We start from the raw sequence: 14,459 nt of genomic DNA on the forward strand, positions 1-14,459 counted from the left end.
GAATGTAATGCTTGCAATATGTGACCGTTGCAGATGAAACTGAATGTGACCTATGCAGTTTGTGACTGATGCTGAATGTGTCAGATATAGAACGTAACCATGCAAACTGTGAAAGATGGAAATTGCACCCTAAGCAGAATGTAATCCTTGCAATATATGACCCATGCAGAGCAGATTGTGACCAATGTAGAATGTGTCAGATACAGAATGTGACCTATGCAAACTGGAAAAGATGCAGATGAAACAGAATGTGACCTGTGTAGATTGTGACCGATGCTGATTGCGTCTGATGCAAAATGTGACCCATGCAAACTGCGAAAGATGGAAATTGCAAACAAAGCAGAATGCAATTCTCGCTATATTTGACCCATGCAGATTGTGACCGATTTTGAGTGTGAGTGATACGGAATGTGACCCCACAAACTGTAAAAGATGCTAATTGCAGATTACGTAGAATGTGACTGATGCAGATTGTGACCAATGCAAAATGTGTCTGATACAGAATGTGACCAATGCAAACTGTGACCTGTGCAAACTGCACAAGAAGATGCAGATGAAATAGGAGACCTGTGCAGATTGCAGCCAAAAAAGAATGTGTGTGATACTCATTGCAGAATGTGACCATACACAAGATGCAGATTGCAAGCAATGCAGACTTTTGCAGCTACCAAATGTGACCCATGCAGACTGAGACCAACACAGAGTGTGCCTGGTGCGACAGAATGTTTCAGAGGCAGAATGCAGCCAAAACTAATGCAACTGTTGCAGAGGGTGACAGGGATAAACTTGATAATTCTCAAATACTGAAAGTTTCCACCTTTCTCCACAGATCCACTGCAGAACATCTCGGCCCACCACTGGCAGGTGAAGATGGAGAACCAGACTGAAGACAACATCACCAGTGTCAAGAACATAACCGAGGTGTCCGTCCAGGAGCCTTCGGACCAGTACAAGACTCTGGAGCTCGTCTTCATCGCCACCGTCACAGGCTCCCTCAGCCTGGTCACTGTGGTGGGCAACATCCTGGTCATGCTGTCCATCAAGGTCAACCGGCAGCTCCAGACCGTCAACAACTACTTCCTGTTCAGCTTGGCCTGCGCCGACCTCATCATCGGAGTCTTTTCAATGAACCTGTACTCTGTCTATATCATCAAGGGGTACTGGCCACTGGGCCCCGTGGTCTGCGACCTCTGGCTGGCCCTGGACTACGTGGTCAGCAATGCATCTGTCATGAACCTTCTTATCATAAGCTTTGACCGCTACTTTTGTGTCACCAAGCCGCTGACCTATCCGGCAAGGCGGACCACCAAGATGGCAGGGCTGATGATAGCAGCGGCCTGGATTCTGTCCTTCGTGCTCTGGGCGCCCGCCATACTGTTCTGGCAGTTCATTGTTGGCAAGAGGACAGTGCCTGATGGCACTTGCTACATCCAGTTCCTCTCGAACCCCGCCGTGACGTTCGGCACAGCCATCGCCGCCTTTTACCTACCAGTGGTCATCATGACTGTGTTGTACATCCACATTTCTCTGGCCAGCAAGAGCCGGGTTCGAAGGAACCACCCAGAGGTGAAAACTTCTAAGAAGTCCAAGCCTTTCTCCTTCCTTAAGACCTCTTTAATCAAAAAGAACATCAGCTCTCCTAAGAGGGCCGCAGAGGTCCCCGAGGAGGTAGGGAATGGCAATGTTGAGGAGAAACCCTTGGCCGAGGCGGAGGCCGCGGGACAGACCGAGGAGAAGGAGACCTCCAACGAGTCCAGCACAGTAAGCATCACTCACAACACCAAGGAAAAGGCCTTGGAGGACAACCAGCTGCCACCGCCCAAGCAGAGCCCGACGCACCCGCGCCTGAACCCAGCGTCTAAGTGGTCCAAGATTAAGATAGTCACCAAGCAAACAGGCAGCGAGTGCGTCACCGCCATCGAGATCGTGCCAGCAGATGCCACGGGTCCAGATACACTTCCAAACAGCGGCCCAGCCAACGTAGCTCGTAAGTTTGCTAACATTGCCCGCAACCAGGTACGGAAAAAGCGTCAGATGGCAGCCAGGGAGAAGAAGGTCACCCGAACCATCTTAGCCATTCTGCTGGCCTTCATCATCACCTGGACACCATACAACGTCATGGTTCTCATTAACACCTTCTGCCAGACCTGCGTGCCTGAAACCGTGTGGTCCCTCGGCTACTGGCTCTGCTACGTCAACAGCACGGTCAACCCAGCCTGCTATGCCCTCTGCAACGCCACCTTCAAGAAGACCTTCAAACATCTGCTCATGTGCCACTACAGGAATGGCCGCACATCCAGATAGGCCACGTGGGCCACATCTCAAAGCCCTGTGCCCCTTTGTGACTACCAAGTCTTTAGTTCGGCTTAAAGGGCGAGGAGAGTGAGATGGAGGGAAGAACCTCTTAAGTTCTCCATGCCCCTGCAGATGCTTCGCCAACGAGTTCTGGAGTCCATGGGGAAGAGCCTAGTAAGGATGAACCCTTTGTCGTCTGGCATTAAAGACTTCTACACAGTAGAGTTTGGGAATGTGCAGTTCTCATTCTGCCCCTGGGAGTGTAGGGGAACACCAAAGGCGCTGGTGAGAACTCCTCCTTGGTAGTAGAAGCTACATGACTTGCTTAGTGAGAGAAGAGGGCTGCAGGTCTGGTGCAAGGATTCGCACTCTCAAGCGAATGTGCCTCCCCACTCTGGAAGCAGCCCACCCCAAAGTCCCCAAGATGCTCCTGGTCCTAAACATCAGAAGCCAGAAGAAACTTTCTCAACAGGTGTCTCAGTCTTCCTTTCTGCCCCAACTTTCTAAGGATGGGATCCATCAACAGGATGTGAGCCAGGAACAGATGAAGTGACCAGGTCTTATATTTTGCACCCCAGTCTCTGTCCTCCTGGCCACCCAGTGGTCTTGCATGCAATACACGGCCTTGGGCCTGGCCCCCACTGCTTGCCAGGATAAGTTTTTATTTGGTTTACACATCAATTTCTCAGAAGGTGTGCAGACATTTCACATATACCCATTGGAAGAAGTGACCCGTGCAACATTCTCTATCCTGGTGGGGGAGTTAAAAGCTGTTAAAATGCTGACAGTACATTCACTTCATGACACCTGGGCATCGTTGGACATTCCCACTTATGCCAACGCGTAGCAGGACAGTGTCTTCCTTGGCATAGGTGCCCTTGCAGTCGTTTAACAGAAGTGCCAAATATGGAGTGAGGGATGCATATGATGGCCTGGCCTCCAGGAACATTGCCTGCCTGACCAACCACTGCGGGGATAGTGCTGGCGATTTATAGTTAGAAAGGAACTTGTCTCAGGGGACTCACTGTGTGAGAAATGTTGATCTTTGCTTTGGAATGTTAAACTTCAACAAGACAATGCAGAATCTATAGTGTAACTGTCAACAAAGGTCAACTCTGAGAGTGCCCTTGAGTCAGAGGGGATCACCAACAAGTTCAAGGAGATGGATATTCCAGCAAGACCCACTTCTGATGGTTCCACTGAAGGAAATGGAATACCATGGCAGGTTGAGCACCTAGAGATGGGAAGTATCTATCCCGGGCGGGGTGAGGGGCTCTCAGGCAGGCCTTGTGCTGAGCTGCCATCCTCAGACACCAGGGCCCTTGCTGTGGTGCAGACACAGGCCCTGAAGAGTACAGTAGGCCACGCACACATGCATGCACGCACAATGCCTCGCTCTGCGTTGCACACCCGGCTTTGTCCCGTGATGCCACATCACAGAACTAGTGCTGTGGTGGTGTCCTTACAAACTCAAGGCCTCGAACCCTGGTGCGTCCTGTCCTACCATAGGCAACGTGCAGTGGCACAGCACCATTCATTCACAGTCTAGCCGTGCAACGAGACACTAGTCTAAACGCGCTTAGATGCGTCCGGAGGCTGGTCCACTGCTTTGCTGAGGTTATCGCCCACCCCGGGCCTTGTACACTGCTCATAAAGGCAGCCGGTGCAGTACCAGTCCTTGAACCCACAGCTCTGTATAGGATTCCTTGTTTCCCTTGTCATGTTTACTCTAGCAGTCCTCAGCATGAAGCGTTCAGTGTCACTAGATAGATATCATACAGCCACCTGCTGGCTCCCCTCTGTGTGCAGAATAAGTGGGGTACCACAGTGTGCTACAGAAAAGTACTCCCAGCGACAGCTGCGACCTGTCCCTCAAGTGGCACCAACCACCACCAATCCAAAGACAAATATATACCCAAGACTAAGCTATACCTGCTGGGTGCACGCGACCCCGGCACGTGAACTGAAAAACACAAGTTACTTACCTGTGACAGTAGTTTGGTGAGTGGCTCAGGTATGCTTTGCACCTTTAGCCATGCCAGCCCTAGCTACTTAGCCCACGTACGTTTGCATTCTGGTATTTTTCCCATATAAATTCAGATTGCAAAGAAAAACAATGCCTTGAGGAGGTTCCCATAACATGCACGAGACATGCTGATATCTCAGCCCACTAGATGGTAAAGTACTGCTCAGCATGTGAATCCAGAAAAGAGTTGCACCCTAAAAGTAAAGGTGTATCCCATTCAGAAACGAAGGGCCTGATTTAGAGTTTTGTGGATGAGGTCACTCCATCACGAACGTGACGGGTATCCCATCCGCCGTATTACGATTCCATTATACACTAGGGAGCTCATTCACAAGGCCTTCGCACCACCGTTGCATCAGTGATTGGGCCCAATGCTTCAGTTTGTAAACCCTTGCTTCACAGTTTACCTGTGCCAGGTGCAATGTATGCAGGGTAGATATTCCTACGGGAAAAGCCAAGCAGAACCGAAGCAGTGAAATTTACAATATTTTGCTGCGTCATTCTGCAACTTCACTGTGTCAGAATTTTATCGCTTGCTCAGAGCAGGGATAAAATTGATGCAGGACTTTTCTTTAAGGGGGCCTCCTACATTGCTGGAGTAGCGTATTTTTTTTTAACGTTAGTCCTGCAATGCGTGAGTTTAGTGCTAACAGGTGCATCAGAATTCCTGACGCATCTGTGAAAACGTGTGCCATGGAGCTCTATATTGTAAATACAGCGCATCCATGGAGTCATTAGGGGGCCATAGGGCAGCACAAGAAATCTGACGCATGGAGGCCGATGCGCCAGATTCTTGTAAATGAGGCCCTAAGAGTCAGCAGCTTACTCCTTCTTTGTGGAACAAAAATATATACCTGGCCCAAGAGTGGGCAAATGAGTGTGAGGGTGAATGGTGGTCCTCCTCTCAGCAGCACAGAGAAAACTCCATTTTGTGGGCATGTATTGTCAGAGCCCATAAAATGAGTATTTAGTACAGCTCAGCTTGTGAGTGGGTAACTTTAGGAACCCCTTTGCCCTATTCACTTTTTTTAAAGCTAATGTTAACTCCAGCTAAGGTGCATAACATTGGAAATCTGGCCTTTGACATGCTAAAGCAGTCTGTAATTTAAAACACCTGCTCAGGATATAAAAACTCAACACAGTGACAGAAAATGAAAAGAAGTTATAACAACAGTTTTGGAAATGTCTACATTCATATGTTGTGCATTATTCTGCCATCTAGTGGCTGGGTCTAGAAAAACAATGAACAAATGAACATTTTTATTTTCGAATTCAGCCTTAGGAGTCAATATCGCCCATGCTGCGGGGGCCATAGCCAGATAATGCCCCACTGTATGACCACCATCTTCAGATGCTAATTCTAAAGTTATTGTATTTAACTAAGCTTTACCCTGGTCATTCTAGCTTGTGCAGCACCTGGCGAGCCATAGTCTTCCATGTCTTTGCTCTACGTGGAGTGCATTGGACTTTGATTTCTAACACTTGGCCAATGAGGTGATTACCACTTCATTGGGGTTCTGAGTCCTGTTCGCATTTCACAGACAGCCCCAAATTTGTTTAAGCGCACACCGTTCCAAGCAGTTGCTGACTTCCTGATTTGTGAACCATGTGTAATGACAGCCCGAGGGACAGAGGCAAATCCTCCACCCTGAAAAAAATGTCTTTTACATAACCACCCACAGCCCACCCGCAAAACAGGTGGAAAATATATACCTTGCATCAGTGCTTAATTTGAGCCGGTGGTTTCCGGTGCTCGGCACCGACACTTTAGTGTCAAACTGGCACTTATGATAGTCTGCCACATGGTGGCACTGTGTCTAATTTAGAAATGAACAACACAACAGTCATTTAATAATTAAATTTACATTAAAAGGGACAAATACCTGCTGCCAAAGCCATGCTTATAGTGGTGGGCACTGGAACAGTGTGAATTGTCACACTTACAGGAGTGTGATGGTTAGTCGGTGCGTTTGCACAGTCATTAGCAGTCTTGGCAGGAGCAATGGGTGGTGCAAGCTGAATAGGGCTCCTGAAGAGTGCCCAGAACTTCACTTTTTACAAATTAAGCACTGCCTTGAATTCTGTTTCTCGGTATAGCAGATGGTGCCCTCTAACTAGTCATTATAAAATAAAGTTACTTACCTGTAACAGTCTACACACACACATACATAATATGTCCAGGTGCCAACAGGCTCTGCCTGCTTATGGACAGAGCATTGTGACCCCCCACACCCACCATCTGCTACGCCGGTGTCAACCCCACTAAACAAAACACAAGAACCTCTGTCCAGGCCTCAAAGACACATGACAATGCATTCCTCAGAATGCCTAGTATCTTTTAATGATTATTGTGTAAACCACCGAAAGAAACAATAAAGCAAAAATGTATTGACGTCATTGCGTGTGAGTAGAACTTATGTCAATGTCTGGGCTCCAACAAGAGACGGAGAAGATCTGTGAGGACAACAAACACATGGACACTAAGCAAAGGGTATTTTTTACAGATTTTTATTGGAAAAGAAACATTTTAAAAAGGTCAGTTTGGTGTCAGAAGAGGGAGTGTGACACAGGGGTGATGTGCGCACTGAATGTACAAAAGTGAGAGAGGCGGGGGTGAAGGGGGAAAGAGGTTAATTTTGAAAAGAGTGGAGCAGGGAGAGTGGCAGATAAGTTAGAGTTGAAGGGCAGAGAGGCATTAGGGTGGGAGACCTGAGGGAAAAGAGACAGTGATGCTAAAACAAAAGGGGAGATATGGAGTCAGTTGGACAAAAGAGAAAAGTGCCTGGCTGGAGGAGGGAAGCAGGGAGAAGTAACAAGGGCGAGAAACATGAGGGGAGGGAAGGGGACGTGTACGTTGTAGAGCAGTGGGTGTGGTGGAGCGAGACAATATGACAGAGGGAGAGAACTTTCTAAAGAAGGAGTTCAGTAAAAGTTGGTGAAGCTGAAGAAAGAATATGGAGGGATGGATTAATGGAGTGGGGGGCCAGGAGAGCACATCAATAAGAAGGTAGAAGAAGGGGGGGTGACAGAAGGGACCGGACATCTCATGATACAGGAACAAATATCAAAAAAGTAGGAGGACGTAAAATAAAACATTGAGAGATTAGCCATGGAGAAGTGATGAAAGATGAGAGAGCCTGGTGAGAGGGAGGAGGTTGTGATGGAAGATGAGGAGTGATGGGGGAGGGGAGGGAAGTCATGGTAGAGGGGTGAGAGGGATGGAGTGGACTGTGATGAGAGGCCGTGGGGTATACAAAGGCATGGGGATACAGATGAGAAGGAACGATGTAACCAATCGGAGGTGGAATCCGCTTGCACCCACAGTAGGGTATCCAAGCACACCTCTGCAGTGGTTGGTGCTGCTGATGATGTCACACCCGTGTGTAAACGCAGTGCTGTAATCCCAGCTCTGGGGAACGAAGAACGTCTATACATTTAATACAAGAGTGACCGAGACTGGCCAAGGCCCGAAGCGTCATACCGACACAGACAAGGTACGCACTGAGGGGTATGGGTCAGTGCCATTCACACACTCCTCAGACCCTTCAGTATGGGGTGGCCCAGTGGTGCCAGCCTTCATATAAAGGGCATCATTCAAAAAATGCAGAGAAGCGGGCATGCTCCATTGCCAAGGAGGTCACCCACCCTGCCGGTGATGGTCAGGATTTAGTGGGTAGTTTAATGGCAAAGGCTTGTGCCTTCCTCCACAATAATGACACCTCAGCACCCTACCTCAGGTGTTTGAAGATGGGTGCTGAGGGGGCAGGACAAGGAGAGGACTGTGGGCACAGGATGAGGGCAGCAGTGTGGTAAGAGGCACTGGGTCAGGGTGGGAGTCAGGGAGTGTGGTGAAGGTGTAAGGAGGGGCAGGGTAAGGTGCACAGCGGGGTCATGGCTGGGGTCAGGTAAAGGGAAGGACTGCGCATCCAAGGGATGGTAGGGTGCCCGCGTAACTCCAGGCAGTAGGGTAGGTGGTGACATGGGTGGCAGCAGGTCGTCACAGGCTCCCTGGGGTTACTCCTTTCCTTTGCCTTTCTTTCCTGAAACAGAAAGGAAGACATGTTAATGGGAATCAGCAGAAGTAGCAAAACATCTCATTGGACCAATCTGGTTGAAATCACAAAACATAAACATATCGGTATAAACAGTGATGGAGGGTTGAGAAACTGCACCACAGAAAAAACATGTAACAACATGATTGGCGGACACCTTGGGGCGATTGGGGATACTTCTCTCAGGATAAATCCCAAATCTTGTTTTTTTTGCAGCATACAGGAGATAAAATATACCAAATTTGTTTCAGAAAGTAGCAGACTGCCTGTCCAGCTTGCATGGGAGTTTCGCCTTTTGTGTTCCTTCACAGAAACGACACGGGGTGAATTAAACACTCAACCACACAAGGAATAGCGAACCCCAGAAAGGGACAACTTTTATAATTTACAATATATCACTGACGTGCAATGAAACCTGCAGCTGAAGCACAGAGTGGACACTCGTTGGTTAAATGCACAGACTGTGGAAAGACTGGAGCCACTTTGAATAAAGCAACACCAAGAAACACAAAACGTCATCAATAAAGTAGTGATGTACCTCTTGAAGGTACAACTAGGAGGGCCTTAGTGGGAGCCAAGCACGAGGGGCACCAATGGAGGCATCACCCCTAGTCTTGTACCACTAACACACTGCGGCCCTCATTTGTAGGGATTTACCCTAGGGCAGCAGTTGCTAAGATGCCCTCCATGAAAGTGAAAGGGCAGAAATGCAGAATGCAGCACACATTGAAAGAGGAAAAAACAAATAGAGATATTTCTCCTTGTTACACGTCCCCTAGGGAGGCATAAGATTTTGGTGCATCCACAGGTTTACAAGTGCTTGTAAAACTCAATGGGCGATGCATGGGAACACCCTTGTAACACCCAAGGAACGCCTTCCCAGGGCAGAATAACACAATGCAGTGATTTGGACTGTGTTACATTAGTCCTAATTTTGTAAGCCATTTACAGGCAAGCAAAGTAGCTTTACGTGACCTCAAAGATTTGACTTAGAGGTATGTGTCACGCATTCGCCATGTTACGTGGTGCAAACGTGAAGCAACCCTCCCACAAAAAAGCCTCCTAGTGCTTTCAATACAGCCATGCTTACCGCATTCACCCCCAGGGTGTACCGCAGGCCCCTTCTCCCACTGTGGAGCAGGGGGCCTCCCCTTCAGGGTGCCCCCCACTCTCCATCAGGCCTATGGGTATGGGAGTGGTAGTGCCTCATCATGCCATGTTAGATCACTGATGCCCCCTGGTCCCCCCTCACTCCACCCCCTCCTAGTTACTTACCCTGTAAGGGCCAACAAGGGTCATGAGGATGGTGGCCTTGAATAAATACTACACCAGAGGCAGCGTCCAGAGTACACGACAACCAGCGACAACAGGTGGCCTTGGGTAGCCGAGAGGGGAAGGGACGGTGCCTGCTAGTCCCCCCACAAATGACAGTTCTGCTGGTGCAGGAACAGTGTAAGATGGCTGCTGGCAGTGAGGCATCTTGGGGTACGCCCTAGGAGGTGGTAGAAGTTTACAGAGGTGCCAGCAGGACCAAGAAATGGAAGGATTTAAGAGACCTGGAAAAAGGTGGGTCTTCACCCACCATACATCACTCAGCAATCATTTAATAATTCAATGCACCCCCTGACTGAGGGGGTCAAAAGGGCAGCAGATTCTGGGCAAATGTTGCGGATGGGCGTACGAACTCCCTAGAACCTGCAGCAATTGGGTCGCATGTCTACTGGGTGTGCAGAGCAGAGATTACCAGGGCTCAGGCCAGCACAGGAACCCATTGTGGCGGGTGCAGTGGGTAGTGCCAGCATTGGGTGATGCTGCTGGTGGGCTCTGGCATGCTTATTTCACAAATTAAACACTCCTGACTTTGACTCCACTACAGGAATGTCACCTCCCGCTGTGTTCTCACTCTGATATATCCCCTCTTAGTGATACGTCACTTCAGGTATCTCACGTCAGGGCTTGCCATCACTTCAGGGATCTGAACGTAGCCTATTACATCGCGCCAGGAATCTGACATCAGCATGTGACATCACACTAAGAATCTGACGACAGGGTGTGAGAATACTCCAGGGATCTGAACGTAGACTGTTACATCACTCCAGGAAACTCATGTCAGAGTGTGACGTCACATCAAGGATGTGAGGTCAGTACTTGCCATCTTTCTAGGGATCTAACGTCACGGTGTGAGAATACTCCAAAGGATCTAAACTTAGACTCTACAGCACTGCAGGAATCTGATGCCAGCGTGGGACATCACACCAGGGATCTGAAGTCAGTGTTCCTCTTGGCAGTGACATCTCCCCAGGGACCTCAGGCCCTAGGTACTGGCGGTACCATTTACTAGGGACTTACAGAGGGTGCTAAAGGAATTGCAAATGGGGAAATTGTACAGTTTTGGGAAAGAGATCTGGCACTGGGTGCCTGGTTAGCAGGAACCCAGTGCACTTTCAGTCGAAATTAAAAAAGATACCAAGCAAAAAGAGGGGGGTAACCATGCCAAAAAGAGGCACTCTCCTGCAGTAGACTATTATATCGCTCCAGGAATCTGAGGGCACAGTGTGACATCACACCAGGGATCTGACGTCAGGAGGTCCCATCATTCCAGTGGTCTGTCCTCAGATTGGAGAATCACTGCAGATAGCTGGCGAGTGCAACATCACATCCAGGATCTAACCTCAGAGTGTAGCATCACTCCAGGAACATGATTCAAGTGAATAAAGAAGCAAGCATTGCCCACTGCAATTAAACAACGTATGAAATGCAAGACTATGCAGCACATTTACGTGCCACTAGCACCACCAGAGAATCTGCGCCATATTTACAAGGCGGCGCTAAGCCATTTTTTGTGGCTTAATGGCACCTTGTAAATATGGGCCCCTCCGACGACATTTTCTGCTGCAGATGGGTATGCAATGACTGTTGCTGTGGGCATAACCAAGCAACACCCATTGCTTTTGGCGCTGCCCCAGATTTAGAAGGAATTGGAAAGCTGAGGCTGTCCCAAAACCTCACCCCACCCCAGGGGTAGAGCTAGCATGGCGCAACGAGGCAAACTCCTTTTATTTCTCCTCGTTTTTGCTTTTTGTATGTGTGCTGCAGAAAAAGCACACATAGAAAGAGCAAAACGCCATAGATGATTATTTATGTGCAGGAAGGTGTCCCTGCATTCTGCAGCACACATAGAAGTGCCAGATCGCCGTAGTAGATTGTTTATGTGCAAGAAGGTGTCCCTGCATCCTGCAGCACACATAGAAGTGCCAGATCGCCGTAGTAGATTGTTTATGTGCAAGAAGGTGTCCCTGCATCCTGCAGCACACATAGAAGTGCCAACTCACCATTGTAGATTGTTTATGTGCAGGAAGGGGGACCTTCCTGCACATAAACACTCATTCCCTTCAGAGCAGACACCCTTGCACCATGGTCCAAGGATGCCTGCGTTGGCGCTGGCAGCTAAATCTAGCGCCGATGCTAGCGGAAACACAGGGGTGTGCCGTATTTGTGGAAAAACAGCGCATCCCTGTGTTTCTGAAGTGACGCAGCGCTGTGCTGCCAATTTTGGCGCAGCGCCGTGCCGCGCACTTTTATGTAAATATGTCCCTATGTATTTTACTAACACTTTTGTGAAATAAATGATAAAGGAACGCCCTTAAATAGCAATACCACAGGTAAACCTAAAAAGAAAAAAATGCAGCCTTTAACTCCTCCCCGACAGACCTAGCTGAATAAAAGTCCAGCTGAACGTCACGTGTCCATGAAGAGCGTCACTCATTAGCCACACACGAGGGAACTGAACCCCCAGTTCCTAAAACGCAGGAGGACGCACGCGGCGCACATCCGAGCCGTTCATGGTGCCGCAGCGCCATCTGGTGGCTATCGCTAGTTACTAGGTATGCCCCACATTTTGTCCAAGATCAGGTAACTAAATGCAAGGACATCTTTAGGATTTTGGGGGGGCTGGGCCATACGTACTTTGGGGTGCCCGTTCAGAACATCTTTGAATTTATGGTATCATTTCTGCTCTTTCTTGCCCCCTTTGGCCAGCTCCCTGACAGTGCACAGACACCGGTGCAAATTCTAAATGTGTTTCTAATATTGAAGGATAGTGATGTGTGATTTCAATATTGTGACAGCAGCAGCTCACTAATGTTACTGCAAATAATCTCTGTATTGTGACACCTGCCTATTTCTCATGTAAGAGGTCCAGTATTTATCTGAAATACATTTTTATGGATGTTGCTTGAAACATAAGCACAACATTTTCCTGCAAACTGTCTGTCATAGACTTTCACATATCACCCACATTAAAAATAAATGTAACGAAAACGTATTTAAAATCTATTTATGAATGATTTAAAGTCATCAGGGCAAGACTCTCTGCAGAACACAGCGGACTCTTTCAGGGGAATCCCCTGAAAGGCGGGGGACCTGGGCCAGAGCCCACTTTGTCCAGGCCTTAAAAAATCTCTGAATAAATGCACTGTCAGGGACTACCAGTGCACAGTGGGGTGGTGGGGGGGCAGGCTTCTGGAACTCAGTTAAGAGTCACTGAGTGTTAACTTTTCATACAGCAAGCGCCAAACGGATGCTTCCAACACTCAGCTCAACAGAGCAGAAGGCAATATTTCCTCCCTCCGCCACTCCTAAAGCCCTTCACTTCTCTTTACCCTTGTGTCGAGAAACGGAATATTTAAGGCTCCTACCGAAAGTCAGGAGACGCTGAATTGCTCATACTCAAACCCTTGAGCATGAGCAATACATGAACCAATTCTTCTCCAGAAGCCTTGAGCATGAGCGATGCATGAACCAATTCTCATCCAGAGGCGTCCAGCATGAGCGATACATGAACCAATTTTCATCCAAAGGCTTCCAGTCCAGCATGAGCGATACATGAACCAATTCTTCTCCAGAAGCCTTGAGCATGAGCGACACATGAACCAATTCTCATCCAGCGGTGTCGAGCATGAGCAATACATGAACCAATTCTCATCCAGAGGCGTCCAGTCCAGCATGAGCGATTAATGAACCAATTCTCATCTAGAGGCATCAAGCATGAGTGATACATGAATTAATTGTCATCCAGAGATGTCGAGCATGAGCGATACATGAACCAATTCTCATCCAGAGGCATCCAATCCAGCATGAGCGGTACATGAACCAGTCCTCATCCAGAGGCATCAAGCATGAGCGATACATGAACCAATTCTCATCCAGAGGCGTTGAGCATGAGCGATACATGAACCAATTCTCGTCCAGAGACTTCTAGCAGAGCAATACATGAACCAATTATTCTCTTGAAGTGTTGAGAGTGAGTGATACATGAACCAATTCTTCTACAGAAGTGTCAAGCGTGAGTGATACATGAACCAATTCTTCTACAGAAGCGTCGAGCATGAGTGATGCATGAACCAATTCTCATCTAGAGGCATCAAGCATGAGTGATACATGAATTAATTGTCATCCAGAGATGTCGAGCATGAGCGATACATGAACCAATTCTCACCCAGAGGCATCCAGTCCAGCATGAGCGGTACATGAACTAGTTCTCATCCAGAGGCGGCCAGCATGGGCGATACATGAACCAATTCTCATCCAGAGGCGTCGAGCATGAGCGATACATGAACCAATTCTTCTCCAGAAACCTCAAGCATGAGCGATACATGAACCAATTCTCATCCAGAGACTTCGAGCAGAGCAATACATGAACCAATTCTTCTCTTGAAGTGTCGAGAGTGAGTGATACATGAACCAATTCTTCTCCAGAAGTGTCAAGCGTGAGTGATACATGAACCAATTCTTCTACAGAAGCGTCGAGCATGAGTGATGCATGAACCAATTCTCATCTAGAGGCATCAAGCATGAGTGATACATGAATTAATTGTCATCCAGAGATGTCGAGCATGAGCGATACATGAACCAATTCTCATCCAGAGGCATCCAGTCGAGCATGAGCGGTACATGAACTAGTTCTCATCCAGAGGCATCGAGCATGAGCGATACATGAACCAATTCTTCTCCAGAAGTGTCAAGTGTGAGTGATACATGAACCAATTCTTCTACAGAAGCGTCAAGCATGAGTGATGCATGAACCA

The 14,459-nt window shown here is 48.2% G+C and overlaps 2 protein-coding genes across 2 annotated transcripts in view; one reads left to right on the plus strand and one right to left on the minus strand.

Moving 5' to 3' along the window:
* CHRM4 (cholinergic receptor muscarinic 4) overlaps positions 1-6,805 on the plus strand; it is a 424,975-nt gene extending 418,170 nt beyond the window's left edge. Inside the window, exon 2 of the mRNA XM_069221714.1 lies at positions 830-6,805. Within this exon, the coding sequence (XP_069077815.1) occupies positions 830-2,304 (1,475 nt within the window). The 3' untranslated portion in view covers positions 2,305-6,805. The remainder of the gene's footprint in view (positions 1-829) is intronic.
* Positions 6,806-6,813: 8 nt separating this feature from the next.
* The window catches only part of MDK (midkine), a 100,478-nt gene continuing 92,832 nt past the window's right edge, over positions 6,814-14,459 (minus strand). Inside the window, exon 5 of the mRNA XM_069221715.1 lies at positions 6,814-8,361. Within this exon, the coding sequence (XP_069077816.1) occupies positions 8,336-8,361 (26 nt within the window). The 3' untranslated portion in view covers positions 6,814-8,335. The remainder of the gene's footprint in view (positions 8,362-14,459) is intronic.

This window comes from Pleurodeles waltl, chromosome 3_1 (assembly GCF_031143425.1).
Source record: "Pleurodeles waltl isolate 20211129_DDA chromosome 3_1, aPleWal1.hap1.20221129, whole genome shotgun sequence".
Lineage (NCBI taxonomy): Eukaryota > Metazoa > Chordata > Amphibia > Caudata > Salamandridae > Pleurodeles > Pleurodeles waltl.